Here is a 19,320-nt window from a genome sequence, read left to right as displayed (position 1 = left end):
TAAATGTATTAAAAATTGTAATCTAAAACATTACAAGCTCGAATATAATCTTAAAATAATATAGATTATGTATTTCACGATTTTGTATACATCAGCTTATATGTATACAGAAATATAAATATCTGTAATGTATTAAACTATATTGAAAAATACTAATTTTAAATATATTCGATACATTATATTAGCTGTAATTTAATTCAGTTCCAAATACTTTTCTGCTTCCTTATTCCGTTTACTCACGGCTCTATTCCCGTAAATATAATACCGTAATGGTTTATTTGTCCATTCTTCTCCATAGTTATCTATTCCTATTCTACGACATTTAACAATATTGAATTTCTCTATTTCAGCATTTTCGATCCATAAACCTTTCCAAGAGCACAAGGAATATTTACTATGATTTTTATGCAGCTGGAAAGCCATGCATAACTTTGATGGGCCATTACATAATTCATGTTCCTTCAAATCTTTTAATAACTTTTTAGATGCACTCGACGATCTCTTTGAAGTTCGTTGATTAGTCATATACCCAATACCTTCTAAGGGTTCAACTGCCCTTATTAAAACAGCACATCCTTCACCTAAAATCTTACCAGGATATTTCTTTATTCAAGAAAATGAAATACAAAAAATGGAAAGTGTTAAATAGTATATGCATGTTCTTCAGATTTAATATCTCTATGACTAACACTAGAACTTCCTAACACATAATATCTCCACACTTTCTTTTTATTATTGTTTGAATCATCAGAATTTGCTGCTACAATAGTAGTTGACTTTATATAAGGATCATATTCTATCCACAAATCACTACATTCATAAATCTTTTTCTGGTTGAAGATATCTTCATCAATAACAAAAGCTGTACAAATCTTGGCTGGATTGTTACAAAGTTCATACTTTTTAAAATTTTGAACATTTTTTACAATTTCCTTTTCTTTTTTATTTTCTTTTGTCTGCATATTTCTTAATAATTCCATATAATCAAGGCCAAGCATAGGTTCTACTGCTTTTATTAATACATGCGCTCCTGACTCTAAATATTTTTTTGTAAAATACTACATTCTGTATTTAATTCTTTTACTTCTACTACTTTTCCATTTTTCACTCACCTTGACTAGATATGTTGAAACAATGATACATTCCATATGTCATATATATATATATAGTACCAGGTGGCATATACATTGGTATATTACGAGGAGTAACTTTATTTTGATAAGTATGTGATGCTTTATCAATTACTCCTAAATATCCTTCTGTTTCAACAATTCTACCTTTTAAAATAGTACCATTTTCTAGGCAGCGAACTAGTACTTTTCCTGAATATATAAACATACATTAATACTGTATACTTGTAATGTATATTGTATAAGCTGAATAGTTAAGAGAACTAGATAATTTGCAATATTACCTAATAAATTTTGTGCTAATTCTTCACAAGGACAATCGAAAAATGAATATGGCAATCTATTTGAACATATTTCTTTTTCCCACGCAGTCAATGGTGGATCTTCCAATTGTTTTAATTCTTCTTTCATCATTTTAAGGTCTACCACTGCTCTAGGTTTACTTTTTGGAGGAGCTATATTTGGTCGAAATTCTTTGTCAACCTCTTTACTCCCTAGATGTATACATCATGTAAAAGTATGCATTAAATAAAATATATAGCTATTATTTTAAAGAGACCTACTATCTCTCAAACTTTTAAAGTTGAGTTTATTTGTTTGTTTCTGTTCCAGATTCTGAATATTTTCTACTGGTGGTTTCAATGTTTCTGCTGTGTTAGATAGTTCTTTATCTTTAAAATTGTTATTTTGCACCATTGAATCCTCTTCCATACCCTAATAAAAATGTTCATTTTACGTATGAGAATGTTACAAAAGAAAGTTACATTATTGTTATAGAATTTATATTGTTCTTAATAAAAGCAGTTATAAATGGATACAGAAGAAAAAAATCAGCAATTTATTTAAAAAAAGTAATTATAATATTTTTTAAAAATCAGATATTAGTAGTAAACCTTTGATTTGGTTTTCATTTCATCTGTGTCGATATCATCAATGTTTCTTTCTTCGGCAGAATGTGTCTTTAAAGTTGATCGTGTTCTCTTCATTAGTGAAATACAAGTTGTGAAACGAACAGCTATGAAACTGTTAAACGTTTGTCGACTAATAGTCTCTACGAAAAATAACATAAATTACAACATGTTTCTTAACATTACCGGATTAGGTTAGACCGGCTGATAAAAACTGTTACAATTCAAAATTCAAATGCAATGAAGTTTTCCCGCAAAATACAAACGTCAAATATCAATGTTACCACTATAAAAATATAGTGAGATCATTTTTAATCGTGCTATGTATTGGGTTTATTCTTTGAAACGTGTTAAAAAAGAAGCACTACTTTTTCCTTTTGAAAAGAGGTACGATGAATTCTTTTACATTTCTGCATAAAAATATGTGCTCTTTATAACGAATTAATTAATACATACGATTGTTTAGTATTCCACGATTGACGAGGGTTTTTAGATTGGATATTACAGGCAACATCTACATTCGATTGAAGAATAATGTCAGGTACGATAAGAAATTAAAATTTACTCTTTTAATTAATTACAGGCTAATTGTACGAAGATGCTACGGATATTATTATGGATACACATTCGATTGTTTTTGATAGGAATTGTTTTTAATTCGAGTGAAATCATAGATTGCCTCTCTTATTTCTTTGAAGCTCATTTTTCTTGTATTTGTCGTAATAAAGTAAAATACGAGGCAGCAGTGTTGAATACCTAAAATCAAACTTTTTGAATTTTCACTTCTTTATTTTCTAATCTTGTAAGAATTGATGTTTCCTCCCGCGTAAAAATATTACTTTTTGTATACAACACAGTTCGATATTTCAATTAAATTACTCACAGTCGTTAATGTATGGATAGACAACGTTCGGAAAGTTAATGCTGAAATACTGCAATATTGTTGTGCCCTAACAATCATAAGGCACAGGTGTTGCTGATACATTGACGGTAAATTGTACCACGGTATGTTGAAATAAGCAACCTGTCCAACTTCTTGATTTTCTTGGATAAGAATTTCACCGGGCCAGCACCATAAAAGTAGTTGTACCGTCACGGAAATAAAATAAGATGTGCATTTCAGTATATCAGTAATTTCTGCTTCGTTATCGAGCATTGCATATCCACTCAAGCAAATTTCTATACCGCTCGTAAGAATTTGCATGAAAATGATGGGTGTGAACAAATTATTCACATCATTTACCACACTGTGTAAAAGTAGCAGTATTGTCAAAGACACAAATTGGACAGGAAGCGGTATGATTTAACGGTAATAAAAAATATTAACAGAAAAAAATTGATTAATAAAATTGCAAATACAATGGGATTAGAAGTGGAAAAATATTTACTGTATCATTCGTTGATGATGGCGAATGCATCTCATTAGTTCTATCTTTATCTTTCGCGTGTAATTTGGGTTACAATTTATTTCAGTTCCTATATTACTAATCCAGGTATTGATTAGTTTAAATTGAGCAGATACGTGCAAAATCGTGGTCATAAATGAGGTATCCAAACCACAGATTGTAGTAGCGCAAACCATGGATGATAGAATTTGACAAATGAAAGCGATTTCGAATTTGGGAGATGCTGAAATATCTGTGCCATACCTAATAACGTGTTTAGGTATGATAAATTAGTAATACTGAATTTTATGTCTGAATAAAGCAAATAATCCTTATCGATAACAAATATTTTACGATTTAAATATTGCAGCAGATATATTTCTATTCATTTTACTTTGTGTGGAAATATAAGTAGAAAAGGATGATGTTTACCAGACTACAAAGGGTAAATGTCGGTTGTTATCTGTACTGCTTGCGTTGTATTCGAATCTAAAATAATCAACAACTCCAGCTATGGAGAAAGTGATCACGTTGCACATGCACGATAAATAAAAAGCTATCGTACAAATTCGTGCCCAATAAGCGAGCCGTATATAAGGCTGCATTTCTTTCGAATCGTTAGCAGTGTCCCATAAACTTCGTATTTCATAGTAAAGTTTGTATGATCTTTCTCTTCTCACTATTAGGTAGATCATTTTGAACAATAATTGTCCGATCGTGGTTAAAACGCATCCTACTCCTAATTCGACAAGGAATTTAATTTAATACACTGCCAGAAGACAGTAGTTTGTTCGAAGAAATGTGAGATGTAAGTCAATTTTACTGAGGCTTACCTGCTAGGATCGTTATGTCGCCCCAACTCGATACTATCATCATAATTTCGGGCACAAAAACACTATTGATTGCTATTAGTGCCAATATCAAGCGGATATATGTGAATATTTTGCTACACGTCGAACTTTTCTCTTCGATAGGCCACATTCCAACCATACTACAGAAGATCCTATTCGGTAGTATGTAATAATCGATCGATGTGTTAGGTAGTTCTTTCATGTTTTCCCTTGATACGAAATTGGATGCGTGTCTACGAATGAAACCGTGTCTCGTATGTCCTGACAAAGTTTTCCGGTTGAGAATTTTTTATGACAATATTATAGACCAGATGTTAAAATATAAGGATTTATTTCCGTTTTCCCTTCACTCGACGCATATTCAATATTAATGTTATTCTGCAATATGTCCGCCTTTATTTTGCCCCCCTTATTTCTAATTTGTAGTTTGATGAATAGTCTATATTGTAAGTAGAGGGGACATTACTTAAATGGATATAATGGTTTCTTATGTAACATAGTTGAATCTTCAATTATGTTTAGTATATACAAAGTCAAAGTACAGTATAGAAGATTGCTGAAAGAAACAGTTTAGAAGAATTTGTCTTCGTCTCTACTTCTTTTTGATATTATCTCCAAAGAAACAATAAGGAACAGTTCTTAGCAATAATAACATATTTAAATTATTTTAGTCTATTTTTAATTAAATTTCGCTAATAAAATGAGATATAACGTAATAAAAATAATACAAGTGTTGTTAGAATTCTCGAGCAGAAGGATTATGTTCATGAGATTTTTGAAATTAGTGAAAATTTTACCAAAAAGTGTGCTTGGAATCGCCAACGTCCAGAAGAAGAATATGAATAAATTAAAAGTTTATAATTATTCCAATGAAAGAAGATGGAAATGCATCTATAAAATTCCAAAGGATAACAATCTATGAGCAATATCTACATTCGATTATAGAATATCAGATACAATATGACTTAGAAATTTACACTTTCTTTTACAGACTAGTTTTTGAACTGTCGTACGAGAGTACTACGCTATAGATGAAGATTTGACTGTTTTCGTTGGAATTTAGTTTTGTTGCATTTGTTGTAACACAATAAAATACGAAGTAGCTGTGTTGAATACCTGAAATCAAATTTATATTTTAATCTTCATATTTTTATTCTGGTTTTGCAGAAATTGATTTTTCTTGATATTAACATAGAGTTTTATATTTTGGCCATTTCTAGTCTGTTACATATCTCATTCTTAAAGCAAGTAAATGATTACTCACTGCCGTTAATGTTTGAATAGATAACACTTTAAAAGGTAGTGCTGTGATACTATAATATTGTTGTGCCCTGAGCGGGCCATAATATTGAAAGCAACAGGAGGTATGTCAGTCAAAGCCTATGCAAATGTTATTGTCAATATAATAGGATCCAAAACGCAGTTAGGTTCATCTTACGCATCTCAAATGCAAGGACATGTCTCTACTTAGATTCTGCAAAGATAGCCACTGAATTAGCGACCAAATATAAAAGTACGAATATAAACAGCACCAACATCGAACTAAAATCACTTATCTCTTTATCTCAACGAATCATCTTTTTAGATATATCTCCGACAATCCCCAATTAGAATAGTCTAGTGCAAGCCTCTAAAAGAAATAATATTTGAATCACTGCCAAAATATTCTTCTTGCGAGCCGAACTGCACGAATCGGATTTCTCACACATTTTGAGCATCAGAAGACAATTATACGTCAACCTAGGAGACATCACAAAGATTCTATCACATACTATGGAATCCCTATAGAATATTCGCATTTACAGACAAACTGATCTCTTTCAGCTGTAACGAAGGACATATAGCCAAGCGATTCCCGAAGGGAGAGTACGCAATTGATAACATTCCAGGGTCTACCAGGACTGAAGAAAAAAATAAGACTAACATTCCGTCACAGAATAGTAGTGTTCCCCAGCCATCCCAGACAATAGAGGAATTTTCCTTACCTCAAGTGACGACAAATCATACCAAACAAGAGCACACTTTACAACTACGGAATCTTCAATCAAAATATAAGTTCTTACGGATAACAGTGATACCGGAATCAATAACGCTTCCGTAGACAACAATGATTCAGCCATACAGAATCTGGTCATTTTCAAGGAACCTAAATCGTTTCAAAAGAAAAGAAAACATGGAAGTAACAACAGGAGAAAAATCAGTATCCTGAAGACAGCTAAAATCACAAAAATGTTGGAACTAGTTAAAGCCCCATTTGACAATAATCGGCACAGATATCCGCTAAATTTCACCCAACTCCTGGGTAATTGTGTCGTACTATAAGACCCAACAGCAGCAGCAATTGTCCTAACACACGGCATGCCACCCTTAACCCTGATGTTAAGCGAAATGTATCTTCATTTTGAACATCGAAATATAGAAGATAGAATCCGTAGTATCTTGGAAAGCTGTAATCTAGATCGATTTAAATCAATAAAATGAATATTATGTCGAAGTTTTACGTAAACTTCATGTAATGTAAATAACTTAAATAATCTCGACAGAGACTGAATTGCTTGAATAAAAGAAAATCTACATTCGATTGAAAAATAATATCAGGTACGCTAAGAAATGAAAATTTACTCTTTTCGTTAATTACAAGCTAATTGTACGAAGATGCTACGCGTTTGTGGATGTACATCCAACTGTTTTATAAGGGAATTGTTTTTAATACGAGCGAAATCATAGATTGCCTTCCTCATCTCTTTGAAGTTTACTTTTCTTGTATTTGTCGTAATAAAGTAAAATACGAGGCAGCTGTATTGAATACCTGAAATCAAATTTTTTAAATCTTCACTTCTCTGTTTGTTAAACTTGTAAGAATTAATTTTTGTCGACGTAAAAATATTATTCTTTAAATTCAACACAGTTCAATATTTCGATTAAATTACTCACAGCTGTCAATGTATGGATAGACAATGTTTGGAAAGTTAATGCTGAAATACTGCAATATTGTTGCGCCCTAACAATCATAAGGCAAAGATGTTGCTGATAAATTGGCGGTAAATCGTACCACGGTACATTGAGATAAACAACATGCCCTATGTCTTGGCTTTCTCGAACGAGAATTTCACCAGGCCAACACCACAATAAGAGCTGTATCCCCATGGAAATGAAATAAGATATAAATTTCACTAGATCGGCTTTTGCTGTCCCGCTATCTAGCATTGCATATCCACTCAAACAAATTTCTATCCCGCTCGTAAGAATTTGCATGAAAATGATGGGTGTTAACAAATTATTCACTTCCTCCACCACACTGTATAAAAGTAGTACTATTGTCAAAGATACAAATTGGACAGGAATTGGTATGATTTAACGGTAATAAAAAATATTAATAGAAAAAAATTGATTAACAAAATTGCAAATATAACGGTATTAGAAATAGGAAAATATTTACTGTATCATTCGTTGATGATGGCGAATGCATCTCATTAGTTCTATCTTTATCTTTCGCGTGTAATTTGGGTTGCAATTTATTTCAATTCCCATATTACTGATCCAGGTATTGATTAATCTAAATTGAGCAGACACGTGCAAAATCGTGGTCATAAATGAAGCATCCAAGCCAGAGATTGTAGTAGCGCAAACCATGGATGATAGAATTTGACAAATGAAAGCAATTTCGAATTTAGGAGATGCTGAAATATCTGTACCATACCTAATAATGAGATTAAGTATAATAAAAAGTAGAAATAACAAATTTTATACTAAAATGAAATAAGATAATCGTTATCGATAATAAATATTTTACGATTTATATATTGCAGCAGATATATTTCTATTCATTTTACTTTGTGATCAACGAAAAAGGAAACATAAGTAGAAAAGGATGATGTTTACCAGACTACAAAGGGTAAATGTCGGTTGTTATCTGTACTGCTTGCGTTGTATTCGAATCTAAAATAATCAACAACTCCAGCAACGGAGAAAGTGATTACATTGCACATGCAGGACGAATAAAAAACTATCGTACAAATTCGTGCCCAATAAACAAGTTCTACGTAAGACTGCATTTCCTTTGAATCGTTAGCAGTGTTCCATAAACTTCGTATTTCATAGTAAAGTCTATATGATCTTTCTCTTCTCACTATTAGGTAAATCATTTTGAATAACAGCTGTCCGACTGTGGTTAAAACACATCCTACTCCTAATTCGAGAAGGAATTTAATTTAATACGCTGCCAGAAGATAGAAGTTTGTTCGAAGAAATGTGAGATGTAAGTCAATTTTACTGAGGCTTACCTGCTAGGATCGTTATGTCGCCCCAACTCGATACTATCATCATAATTTCGGGCACAAAAACACTATTGATTGCTGTTAGTGCCAATATCAAGCGGATATATGCGAATATTTTGCTACACGTCGAACTTTTCTCTTCGATAGGCCACATTCCAACCATACTACAGAAGATTCTATTCGGTAGTATGTAATAATCGATCGATGTGTTAGGTAGTTCTTTCATGTTTTCCCTTGGTACGAAATTGGATGCGTGTCTACGAATGAAACCGTGTCTCGTATGTCCTGACAAAGTTTTCCGGTAGAGAATTCTTTATGACAATATTATAGACCAGATGTTAAAATATAAGGATTTATTTCCGTTTTCCCTTCACTCGACGCATATTCAATATTAATGTTATTCTGCAATATGTCCCCCTTTATTTTGCCCCCCTTATTTCTAATTTGTAGTTTGATGAATAGTCTATATTGTAAGTAGAGGGGACATTACTTAAATGGATATAATGTTTTCTTATGTAACATAGTTGAATCTTCAATTATGTTTAGTATATACAAAGTCAAAGTACAGTATAGAAGATTGCTGAAAGAAACAGTATAGAAGAATTTGTCTTCGTCTCTACTTCTTTTTGATAGTATCTCCAAAGAAACAATAAGGAACAGTTCTTAGCAATAATAACATATTTAAATTATTTTAGTCTATTTTTAATTCAATTTCGCTAATAAAATGAGATATAACGTAATATAATAAACGTATAAAAATAATGCAAGTGTTGTTAGAATTCTCGAGCAGAAGGATTATGTTCGTGAGATTTTTGAAATTAGTGAAAATTTTACCAAAAAGTGTGCTTGGAATCGCTAACGTTCAGAAGAAGGATATGAATAAATTAAAAGTTTATAATTATTTCAATGAAAGAAGATGGAAATGCATCTGTAAAATTCCAAATTATATCAATCTATGAGCAATATCTACATTCGATTATAGAATATCAGATACAATATGACTTAGAAATTTACACTTTCTTTTACAGACTAGTTTTTGAACTGTCGTACGAGAGTACTACGCTATAGATGAAGATTTGACTATCTTCGTTGGAATTTAGTTTTGTTGCATTTGTTGTAACACAGTAAAATACGAGATAGCTGTGTTGAATACCTGAAATCAAATTTATATTTTAATCTTCATATTTTTATTTTGGTTTTGCAGAAATTGATTTTTCTTGATATTAACATAGAGTTTTATATTTTGGCCATTTCTGGTCTGTTGCATATCTCATTCTTAAAGTAAGTAAATGGTTACTTACAGCGGTCAATGTTTGAATAGATAACACTTTGAAAGTTAATGCTGTGATGCTGCAATATTGTTGTGCCCTAATTATCATAAGGCAAACGTGGTTTCGATAAATTGGAGGTAAATTGTACCATGGTACGCTGAAATAAACTATCTGGCCAACTTCTTGACTTTCTTGGACAAGAATTTCACCGGGCCAGCACCATAAAAGTAGTTGTACCGTCACGGAAATAAAATAAGATGTAAATTTCAGTATGTCGGTAATTTTTGTCCCATTATCGAGCATTGCGTATCCACTTAAACAAATTTCTAGTCCGCTCGTAAGAAGTTGCATGAAAATGATGGGTGTTAACAAATTATTCACATCATTTACCACGCTGTATAAAAGTAGTAACATCGTCAGAAGCACAAATGAAAAGAATTTAAAGAAATATATTAATCGGCGAGGAGAAAAGTTGATTAATGCAATTACGAGAAGAAAGAGATTGGAAGTAGAAAAATGTTTACTGTATCATTCGTTGGTGATGACGAATGCATTTAAATAGGTCCTCCTCAAACTTATCCATGTCAATAGATTTATGATTCATTTCAAGTCCAATTTTATTAATCCAAGTCTTGATAAGTATAAATTGTCCAGACACGTGTAGGATCATAGTCATAAACGTGCAGTCTATGGCAGTGATTGCTGAAAGTCCAATCATGGCTGTCATGATTTGACCAGCAAAAGCGATTTCGAATTTGGGAGATGCCGAGATGTCTGTGCCGTACCTAACAGTGACATTAGGTATAAGTTAAAAAGAATAATTGTAATTAAGTCCTTTTTTATAACTAGATTAACGATAATATTTTATTTAAATATTGTAATATCTTTTTCCGTCTTTTTTGTGATTAACGATGAAAGAAGTTTAAGTGGAGAAGGATGATCTTTACCAGACAAGAAAAGGTAAATGTCGATTGTCGTTAGTGTCGTTGCCGTTGTATGCAAATCTAAAATAATCGGCAATCGTAGCAATCGAGAAGGTGGTTAGATTGCATAGGAAGCACGAAGAAAAAGTGATCGTAACAATCCGTGCCCGATAAGCGATTTGCTCGTAAGATTTTCTTTCGTTAGGATCATCGGTAGAATCCCATAGAATTCGTATCTCGTTGTAAAGTCTGTATACCCTTTCTCTTCTCGCTACTAAATAGATCATTTTAAAGAATAACTGTGTGGCTGACATTAAATTGCTTCCTATCCCTAATTCAAGAAGATATATAGATTGGTTATGCTGCCAGAAAATAAAATGACAAATTTGAGTCAATTCTATTAAAACTTACCTATTACGGTTTCCATATCGCCCCAATAGAACGCTACGGCCATAATTTCGGGCACGAAGAAATTACTGATTGCAATTAATGATACTATTAAGCGGAAATACGCAAATATTTTGCTATATGTCGAACTTCTTTTTTCGATAGGCCATATTCCAACTATGCTGCAGAAGATCTTATTCGGTAGTATGTAGTAATCGAATGTAGTAGATAGCTCTTTCATCTTCTCCCCTCATGTGAAATTGGGTGCGTGTCCGCGAGTAAAACCCTTCCTCGTATATGTCTTAACAAAGTTTTGCTGCAGGGAATTCTTTATAACGATATTATAGAGTAGATACTTAATGTACGGTTTTATTCGTTTTGCCTCTTCAATCGAAGTATTTTCAATATTGATGTCATCATTTTGTACGTATTCTTTTTTATTTCGTTTATTTTCGATTTATCATCTGATTAATAATTGATGCTGTAAGTAGTAGGAACGACATGTAAACTGCTACAATATTCTTCTAACGTTGAAACTCTAACCATGAGTAGCATACGTCGTATAGTAATAGATTGTTAGGAGAGTCTGTATGAAGAAGTTAGTCTGCATTTGCGCGTCCCCTTGGTATCGTTATCGTAAAAAATAAAGTTTTGTTTTATGGAAGTATGAAAAATACAATAGTTAATACTTAATAATACATAACATATTTGAACAAATTTACTTCATTTATGGGTATTGTTTATATATATATATATTGTCGAAATATATGATGAAATAATAGAATGAAAAATTACAAAGGATGAATGTGTCTTAAAATAATTATACAATAGCTTACAATTAACTTGCATTTTATAAATAGTACAAGTTATAGTCTTATGATTTTTGTTCATCTTACAATGATCTATCTTTTTTTAGGCAAGGTAAAGCTGTTGTGAAATTGAAAGAAGAGTTTAATGCGCTATCACTTTTTTATCGATCGTTGGATTTCTATGAGACTCTTTCCCGACGTTTCCGGGATTAAAAAATAGACATATGGCGCCGAAAATAACACACAAATACTGTAAGTCCAATACACAAATTTGTCACCGACTAAATCTAGAAAAGGTTGATAAGATTTTGCACTCGCGAAAGAAAGCAAAGCGTTACTGGAGCTCACGAATAAGGAGGCCATGTTTTTCATATTTGCAGTGAACATTTCACCTAAAAGTGTGCTTGGAATCGGTTGTAATCCACAAGTCATGGAGAGATTAAATGTTAATAACGCGACTATTGGTAACCACGTCAAGCTGTTAGGATCGTATTCTAACGAAAGGAGATGAAAATGCAACCCTAAAAGTGCCAAAGATATCGATGTTCCTATACCAGACATTATCAAGAAACATTTTCTACCAAATTTGTCAACTAGAAACATAGATGCCAAGCCAGCTACGATTGTAGAGAATCCAAGGATCGTCACTACTAAGCTTGGTTTTACGGCAATTCTGCTTTTTATCAGGATTATTTCTGCGTAAGAACTCAGTGCACTGTGTCCACTCACGTAGGAGAACACGTAGACACCAATTATGACGAGAGGTTTCTTTAAATTACCTGAAATAAAATAGAGAAAAATTCGGGATTGATCGTTTCGTTCGTTATTAGTTCCTTAAGTTGGGTACTTAAAATTTTCATTACGAAGAGAACAGAAAGGGGCACGAAGCTTACTAAAGTTGTTCGAGATTAGTTTGGAGAAAATCGTAAGAGGAAACTAAACTATCAGAAATACCATGTTTAATAGGTTTGACGAACGTATAACTTGACGATATTAATTTTCACGGAAACAATCTCAAATATTTAATAACTATATCGGGATGAAGTGTTAGTAACGAAACACGGAATTTCTGGAACAAATTAAACTTGTTCTCTTGTAAACGATGAATTCTTCCGTCGTTAACTTTTCTGGGAATATTTGAAGTAAAAAAGAAAATCGTCGAGTACTTGGCATGAGGAACTCCTTCAACTTTAGGAAAATATTAGTTTCAGCTCCATCGACGAATTCTTGAAGATCTCGCATCTCCGCTTTGACGTCAGATTCTCGCCTAAACCACTTCAAGGATGCCTCAGCCTTGTCGATATTTCCGTGTAGGAGGTAATGGTAGGGTGATTCGGGTATCAAACTGAAGAGGATCATGAAGAGGATACTCGGAACGAGGCTCACGTACCCGAACATCTCCATGGACAGATAAGGGCCCATTGCATTACCCAAGAACATACCAACGGAAGATGCATTCACGTTCATGGATATCTGAAGACGTGACCACAGTTATAGCTTTATCGGATAAGAAATCTTATTCAAAATATTCATATAGATAAAAAGAAGGTTATTTTAAGATATTACTTTAGACCGCTTTAATTAATTTAATTGATATACGATATAGGAGTTTAGACAATATTCCTTGATAAAAATTATGAACAGTTGTCTCAATAACATAAAGTATTTCTCATTCATTTCGCTTATGTATTGCAAGATATAAGAGTTAATAAGAATTTACCAGTGACCCGCGAATTTTCGGATTGGCGATTTCGCCTAGATACAAGGACAATGCAGCCCACATCATTCCTGATCCGATTCCCGAGCAGAATCTAGAGATGTAGAGCCACATGACTGATGTAGCACAAATGCTGAATATCCAGCTTGCGGTCAATGGTACCCCACCAAGCAGAAGTACCTTTTTTCGTCCAATATACTCTGAAGATGATGTTGTGATATGTTAAAGCTACATTTACCTGAGAACAAGATCACCACAACTCAGTCACATATCACTCAGTCATATATACAGTGGAGATTTTCAATCGAGTTGTTTTATATCTCCTCTAAATCTTTGATTAAAGATCGGAAATTCATTTCTCAATGATTCTCTATCAACGATTCTCTATCGATATTATAATTATTCTCCTGCGTTTACTTTTTTACGTACCACAATTTCGTATCATGTTTTTCTACGAGTGCTGAGTCGTGGCTGCCTTGTTCTTATTCAATTCTCGATTAACAATGTTGATCACCATTGTTTGCCTTGCTTGGCCACTTGGACGTGTGCTGCAAGAGAGTATCGATCGGGTCAACTACTAACTACATATGTGTTTATCAAAGTTATCGGACATTTCTGGTATACCGAACAATCTAAATGAAACAAGTATTTAGTATTAAATTCGCAGGAATATATTAGACACAATTTTCAAAGTCATTTATGTCCTTGTGATGTGACTGGAGAGGATAAATTAGTAGATTTGGCTAGACGAATCTTCTTTCTGATAATGAAGAAACGGTCTTACCTTGACACAGTGCACTGAGCAAAGCCCCAGCCAGGCGACCAAGATTTAAAAGGGAGGCTACCCAGGACGCTTCGGTATCTGTCAGTTTCAAAGGTATGTTCGCCTCCGTTGATGTCAGTTGAGCCAAGTACGGCGATGCCCAACCATTCGCGAGACCACTTCCGATAACAGCTAAGCTGACTGTCACAAACGGCCATGAAACAGTTGTGTTAACGGATGCGAGAGTAATTTCATTAGTTCATTCATAGACATAGCTTATATAGGCACCTTGATGTACGGTATACGGCGTATTTTGATGTACACCAGAGATTGTATTAAATCGTCTTGATCAAATTTAATGCAAACATCGCGTTCGTGAACTTTCAGACAACGATTTTCGCTTTCTAAATGCTAGGTTCTTCTCAAGTTTAAGCATCGACTAGAAATTTATTTTAGTAATACTTACGTGTACACGTGGCTAGCCACTGTGGCCAGATCGTGATTTTTTTATCCGTATCTTTCTTTGGATTCTCAATAGACATCTTGATTTTTGGTATCAGACGAGATGTGCAGGATGTAATGGTTGCGTTGCTAGGTTGGATGAAATTATCCGAACTGACTCATATAATTCATGGAACTTATAGCAAGAAGACACCAGTCGAGATCGTAAGATTTGCATCCCGATAAGATCCTTGATATATTTATGCCCCGTGTGTAAAAGTTTGATTCTTATGTATGCCACATGTGTTTGTCTTTTCAGCGTGGGCGCATGAAAAAGCTCTTATCTTGGAAATTTCTGTGGTTACATTTTTCTTATCTTTGATTATACTCATCTGGTTAGAATCGGAATATGGTATGAAATTTCTGAAAAACATCAGATCACGTAAACATTCATTAGGAGTGATTGGCAGTTCTGCACCGTTATCGCAACATCACGTCACAAATAGCTAATAACAACATTAAGAACTACTGTTTCGAAATTTATTGCAGACGCATGGAAGACTGATGTGTGAAGCTGGTATCGTCGTGGATACAGTGTATAATTTGAGAACACTGTAGTACGATTACAATCATTTGATATGCAAAAATTGACGTACGGGTGCGTTTCAAGTCAGTTTATCAATTGTAGACATTATGCAAGATGTTATAAGATGTATTCTTAAGAATCAGAGAAGATAACAGTGGAAGTAACAAGAGTCTCTCCACTTCTAATTAATTTCTTTATAAAATGGGTAGAATTCTCTTATAAAAAGAATATTTATGGTAATTCTTGAGAAAACTAATTATAATACTTTTATATTAAGTTCACCTTATATATTTGTTAAATGAGATTGGTATTAAATTGGTTAAGCGAAAATTGCGATTCAACCTTGTTTCACTGCAAATTCAATGTATATACATGTAAATAACGTTCATAGTCCTAATTAAATTCGATAATTAATTATATTAAATCTTTTCTTATTTGATTGATTTTTAAAATATTTTATACATTTCAGAATAAAGATTAGCCAAAATGAAAAAAGGCCAGTCTCTGTTAAGCGATATAAGTATTCCAGATCCTTTAAACTCTTTTGCGAAGAAAATTGAACAGAAAGTTTACATTCATGGGAACAAAAGGTAAAATGAACTCAATTTGGATAATTTTAGCGTGGACAGATAGTGATTTAATTGCTTACAATTAATTATATTAACGTACACCGGAGGAAATGGCATATTTTATTTTTATTTTATTATAAAAAGTACAATTTAGCTGTGTATTATACTGTCACCAGTAGAGTAACGGCAAAAGAGATGTTGACAATACTGCATTCAACTCGTAGTCAATTAGGTTGTTTACGTCTAATTACAATCTCAGGAAGATGTGACGAAATGAATAATGAAATTAAGAAAACTTCTAAAGATTACGACGATAATGATAAAAAAGTTGATGAAACTCTTATAAAAGTCTGTAATAAGTTAAATATCATACGTTCAGGTACATTTACGATGATTAATTTCACTGTTAGTATACCATGAAGTATTGGAAAAGTAGATAACACTTAATATTATGATAAAATAATTACATTATATGATTACATTATATTATAAGATGATACTGAAGAAAAAATGCTAGAAGAAGAAAGTGAAACACTATGTTCTATGAGTTTAACAGATGAAGTAGAACTATCTTTTGATGGTAAATGGTTAAGAAAGTATTTTAAGTTGCCACTGAAGATGGGAATCAAGGAAATTGTAGCAAGAAAACCTTGCGACCCTGTCACTTATCTTGGATTTTGGTTATTGAATTATAAAAGATGTCAAGAGTGTAAGCAGTGGCAATTGGAAAAGGATAATGAGTTAAATTATCTCCGGTCTATGATCGAAGAACCAGTATGTGTTATTAGTAGAGTTTTATGCCTCATCGGATTTAATTTTTTTTATTTTTTTCTTCATATGTCATATTTAAATGTTAACAAAATTCTGATGTGTAATAAATTGAACAAATATTACATTTATTGAATTACAGATTTTTATACATTTGTGGTTCAAAAATATACAGAACGCATATATTTAATTATAAATATCTGTTCTCTAATTACTATTTTTCTCTTTTCAATAATAATAAACAAAAATATTTTTCGTTTTTGAGCAAGGAAAAGATCTTAAACGAATGTTTTAGGTATATAAAGAAGAGGAATTTTCGGTATCCATCAGAGAAGAAGAAGAAGAAGAAGAAGAAGAAGGAATGCGTGACTGGAATTTTAAACGTTACGAGACTATGCATGCATAGTAATAGATTCGCTAAACAGGTCTTTTTCTCTATTTATTATTTATAAACTATACATATACATTTATTTACTTAATCGAATTATGGACATAAAAGTAAATTCTCATTACGGGTACCGAACTTAATAATGCAGTTACTAAATAAATACTAAGATATTAATTGCAATTAAACGAAAAACTGCTGGGAAATTAAGATACTCGTTGAAAATTAAATTTTTATTTACTCTAATATTTATTTTATGATAGGAAATAAATGTTCATTTATTTCATTCTATACTAACAGATCACTGTCTGACCATATGATAGTGTCCACCCCTTCGATCGACAGTAGAGTCTGTTTGAATTTCGCAATATCACCCGCAGGTGTCTCGACGTTCGATAAGACTATTCAGGAAGTCGCGCTTCGTACGGTCTCGTGTATTTCCGCCGTGGGGTCGCGGTTCCCATACGAAGTTGCGCTCAGTCCAAATCGCGCAGCTGCCCCCTACAGTTTGGTGCGCGGTTAATCGAAAACGCACGAAAATACGCGGAGTTTCAGATGCGGCGAAAACATTTCGATCTTGTTGGTTCGTTGTCGTTCTAGATATGATAAGAGCCAGCAGAAAAAAGGATCGCATTGATATGTCACGATGCGAACGGTGGCACGAAAACACGCGTCATGTTCAATTGGATTGTTATTGACGCAAGGGTTGGTTGCGCGGCCATGCCAGTCGTCGGGTGAACGTCTTAGTCGGCAGATGGCGCGGCGTTCGTTTCGGTCCACCCTGCCTGCGCTGGAATGCCCTCAGCGAGGAGCCTGTCGACGCTGTCGTCTTTCGTGGAGCTTTTTTCCACGCCACGATCAGGTGACTGGGCCAAGGCCCTTTTTGGACCTTACGACTCGTTTCCTAACCACTAACGGACATTCGTGAGCGGACGTGTAATCGCGGAAACGGATACGAGAAGGCGCCAGCCGGGTGGTCCACTTTACATGTACGGAGGTGCTGTGTTGTGTTGTGCACCAGAAGGCGGTTCCAGTGCACTCTATACTTTGATCATATCTCATCGTTCCATCTCGCTGTTCGATAGTGTGATTCTATCCGATATCCTGTGTTACTAAGTTCTACCTAAGAGCTGTGTTTAAACGATCGACGATTATTAGCCGCAAGAAGAGGACGCGGCAGGCGACCGAGTTAAAGCAGAACACGGGAGTGTCGTCCACCATTTTGGCTGCGCGAGGTTATTCGATGTGTGCACCATTCTCATTACACGTTCCCTGTTTTCGTATTTCGCATCCAATTGTATCATTCATGATGTTAATCGAATTGTCGTTCGAATCGAGAGACGATCGTAAACAGTGTACGAAGAGATAATTCCTGGAGGATGATCTCTTAAAAGTTGACGTTAAATGGAGCAAGGCGAGGGCTGTTTTTTTGTTAATCCTCGATGCTGTCAGCTGGTCGTCTCGAAGTGTGACGGTGATAAAAATTGAGAAAATTCGTGGACGTGGAATTCGACTTCTGTGTCATCTTATACGTGTTACGAATGATCGTACGGGAAGTAAGAAATGTTTCGAAGAATATCGTGAATCTCTGAAGTAAATCATAGTGGAATAGAACGATGTCGCTGGAAAGTGGGTTACTATAAGTGCCGTCCCTGCTGTTGGTGAAAATTGACGTTCACAGGGATATCCTGTGCCTCGTAATCGTTCATCCTACACACTCGTTTACCCTCTGCTGCTTATCACGTGAATACTGACGAATTCGCGTAGATAATTTTAGTGCAGCTGATCAGGAACGACGTGTTTGAGGGAGTCAGCCTGTGTGAAGGATCTCGAGTGCTATTAACCTCGTTTCGTGGCCACCTCGCGGCGGAACGATTCTCGTTTCGCGATTTTTCTTTGGACTTACGTTCTGGAGGTGCGCGTTTTAACGTGATGGGAGATGGGCGGCGCGATTAACGACCAGGAACCTGCGGTGGGGCGAGTACAGGAATCGTGGCGTTCGGACACGATCTACATAGTAAGTCCCTTGTGTTGATACGCGGGAAACATTCTCCATCTTCGAATATATTATAAACGAAGGACGCGTGTGTTGTCGTCAGTTATTGTATTTTTGTTGATGAATTTTCCTAATATCTTTCATTCCAATGTTC

The 19,320-nt window shown here is 34.0% G+C and overlaps 6 protein-coding genes and 1 long non-coding RNA gene across 15 annotated transcripts in view; 3 read left to right on the top strand and 4 right to left on the bottom strand.

The window, feature by feature from the left end:
- Positions 1–43: 43 nt before the first annotated feature.
- LOC126923708 (putative 3-methyladenine DNA glycosylase) lies at positions 44–4,756 on the bottom strand. Of its 3 annotated transcripts, none has more exons than XM_050737426.1 (5): positions 2,024–2,399; positions 1,694–1,844; positions 1,415–1,624; positions 1,113–1,322; positions 44–581 (listed from the first exon to the last, which is right to left on the bottom strand). In XM_050737426.1, the coding sequence occupies exons 1-5, from the start codon at positions 2,195–2,197 to the stop codon at positions 193–195; spliced, it is 1,134 nt and encodes a 377-aa protein (XP_050593383.1). In that variant the 5' UTR covers positions 2,198–2,399; the 3' UTR covers positions 44–192. The 3 variants fall into 3 exon arrangements, 2 of the variants coding, with proteins under 2 accessions (XP_050593383.1, XP_050593382.1); XM_050737425.1 differs by lacking the exon at positions 44–581 and adding an exon at positions 595–1,036 and having other exon boundaries at positions 2,024–2,408; XR_007713270.1 differs by lacking the exons at positions 44–581; positions 1,113–1,322; positions 1,415–1,624 and adding exons at positions 3,427–3,687; positions 3,856–4,162; positions 4,257–4,756 and having other exon boundaries at positions 1,707–1,844; positions 2,024–3,285.
- LOC126923722 (uncharacterized) lies at positions 2,321–12,447 on the top strand. Of its 4 annotated transcripts, none has more exons than XR_007713284.1 (4): positions 2,321–2,425; positions 2,505–2,579; positions 12,049–12,193; positions 12,322–12,447. It is a non-coding gene; the product is annotated as an uncharacterized LOC126923722 (long non-coding RNA). The 4 variants fall into 4 exon arrangements; XR_007713286.1 differs by lacking the exons at positions 2,321–2,425; positions 2,505–2,579 and adding exons at positions 5,437–5,787; positions 5,860–6,872; XR_007713287.1 differs by lacking the exons at positions 2,321–2,425; positions 2,505–2,579 and adding an exon at positions 5,488–6,872.
- LOC126923707 (putative odorant receptor 92a) lies at positions 6,861–9,192 on the bottom strand. Its single transcript, XM_050737424.1, has 5 exons — positions 8,558–9,192; positions 8,157–8,463; positions 7,714–7,974; positions 7,209–7,572; positions 6,861–7,083 (listed from the first exon to the last, which is right to left on the bottom strand). The coding sequence occupies exons 1-5, from the start codon at positions 8,775–8,777 to the stop codon at positions 7,027–7,029; spliced, it is 1,209 nt and encodes a 402-aa protein (XP_050593381.1). The 5' UTR covers positions 8,778–9,192; the 3' UTR covers positions 6,861–7,026.
- On the bottom strand, positions 9,506–11,721 carry LOC126923706 (odorant receptor 67c-like). Of its 2 annotated transcripts, XM_050737423.1 has the most exons (5): positions 11,157–11,720; positions 10,770–11,076; positions 10,347–10,607; positions 9,853–10,216; positions 9,506–9,704 (listed from the first exon to the last, which is right to left on the bottom strand). In XM_050737423.1, exons 1-5 carry the CDS (start codon positions 11,371–11,373, stop codon positions 9,648–9,650), a joined length of 1,206 nt encoding a protein of 401 aa, XP_050593380.1. In that variant the 5' UTR covers positions 11,374–11,720; the 3' UTR covers positions 9,506–9,647. The 2 variants fall into 2 exon arrangements, with proteins under 2 accessions (XP_050593380.1, XP_050593379.1); XM_050737422.1 differs by lacking the exon at positions 9,506–9,704 and having other exon boundaries at positions 9,711–10,216; positions 11,157–11,721.
- Positions 11,837–15,022, bottom strand: LOC126923703 (facilitated trehalose transporter Tret1-like). Its single transcript, XM_050737418.1, has 5 exons — positions 14,888–15,022; positions 14,443–14,622; positions 13,662–13,858; positions 13,108–13,414; positions 11,837–12,720 (listed from the first exon to the last, which is right to left on the bottom strand). Exons 1-5 carry the CDS (start codon positions 14,961–14,963, stop codon positions 12,095–12,097), a joined length of 1,386 nt encoding a protein of 461 aa, XP_050593375.1. The 5' UTR covers positions 14,964–15,022; the 3' UTR covers positions 11,837–12,094.
- On the top strand, positions 14,611–19,052 carry LOC126923710 (DPY30 domain-containing protein 1-like). The gene is made up of 4 exons (XM_050737432.1): positions 14,611–15,520; positions 15,918–16,396; positions 16,511–16,791; positions 17,081–19,052. Exons 2-4 carry the CDS (start codon positions 16,213–16,215, stop codon positions 17,189–17,191), a joined length of 576 nt encoding a protein of 191 aa, XP_050593389.1. The 5' UTR covers positions 14,611–15,520; positions 15,918–16,212; the 3' UTR covers positions 17,192–19,052.
- Positions 17,694–19,320, top strand: part of LOC126923694 (inactive rhomboid protein 1) — a 284,985-nt gene continuing 283,358 nt past the window's right edge. For 2 of the 3 annotated variants that reach the window (XM_050737392.1, XM_050737390.1), the window contains exon 1: positions 17,694–19,187. The gene's annotated coding sequence lies outside the window, so the exon portion shown is untranslated. The remainder of the gene's footprint in view (positions 19,188–19,320) is intronic. The other variant, XM_050737393.1, reaches the window with a different exon arrangement.

This window comes from Bombus affinis, chromosome 13, assembly GCF_024516045.1.
Source record: "Bombus affinis isolate iyBomAffi1 chromosome 13, iyBomAffi1.2, whole genome shotgun sequence".
Lineage (NCBI taxonomy): Eukaryota > Metazoa > Arthropoda > Insecta > Hymenoptera > Apidae > Bombus > Bombus affinis.
Note: the sequence above shows the minus strand (reverse complement) of the source record. Positions and strands in the feature narration are given on the sequence as shown.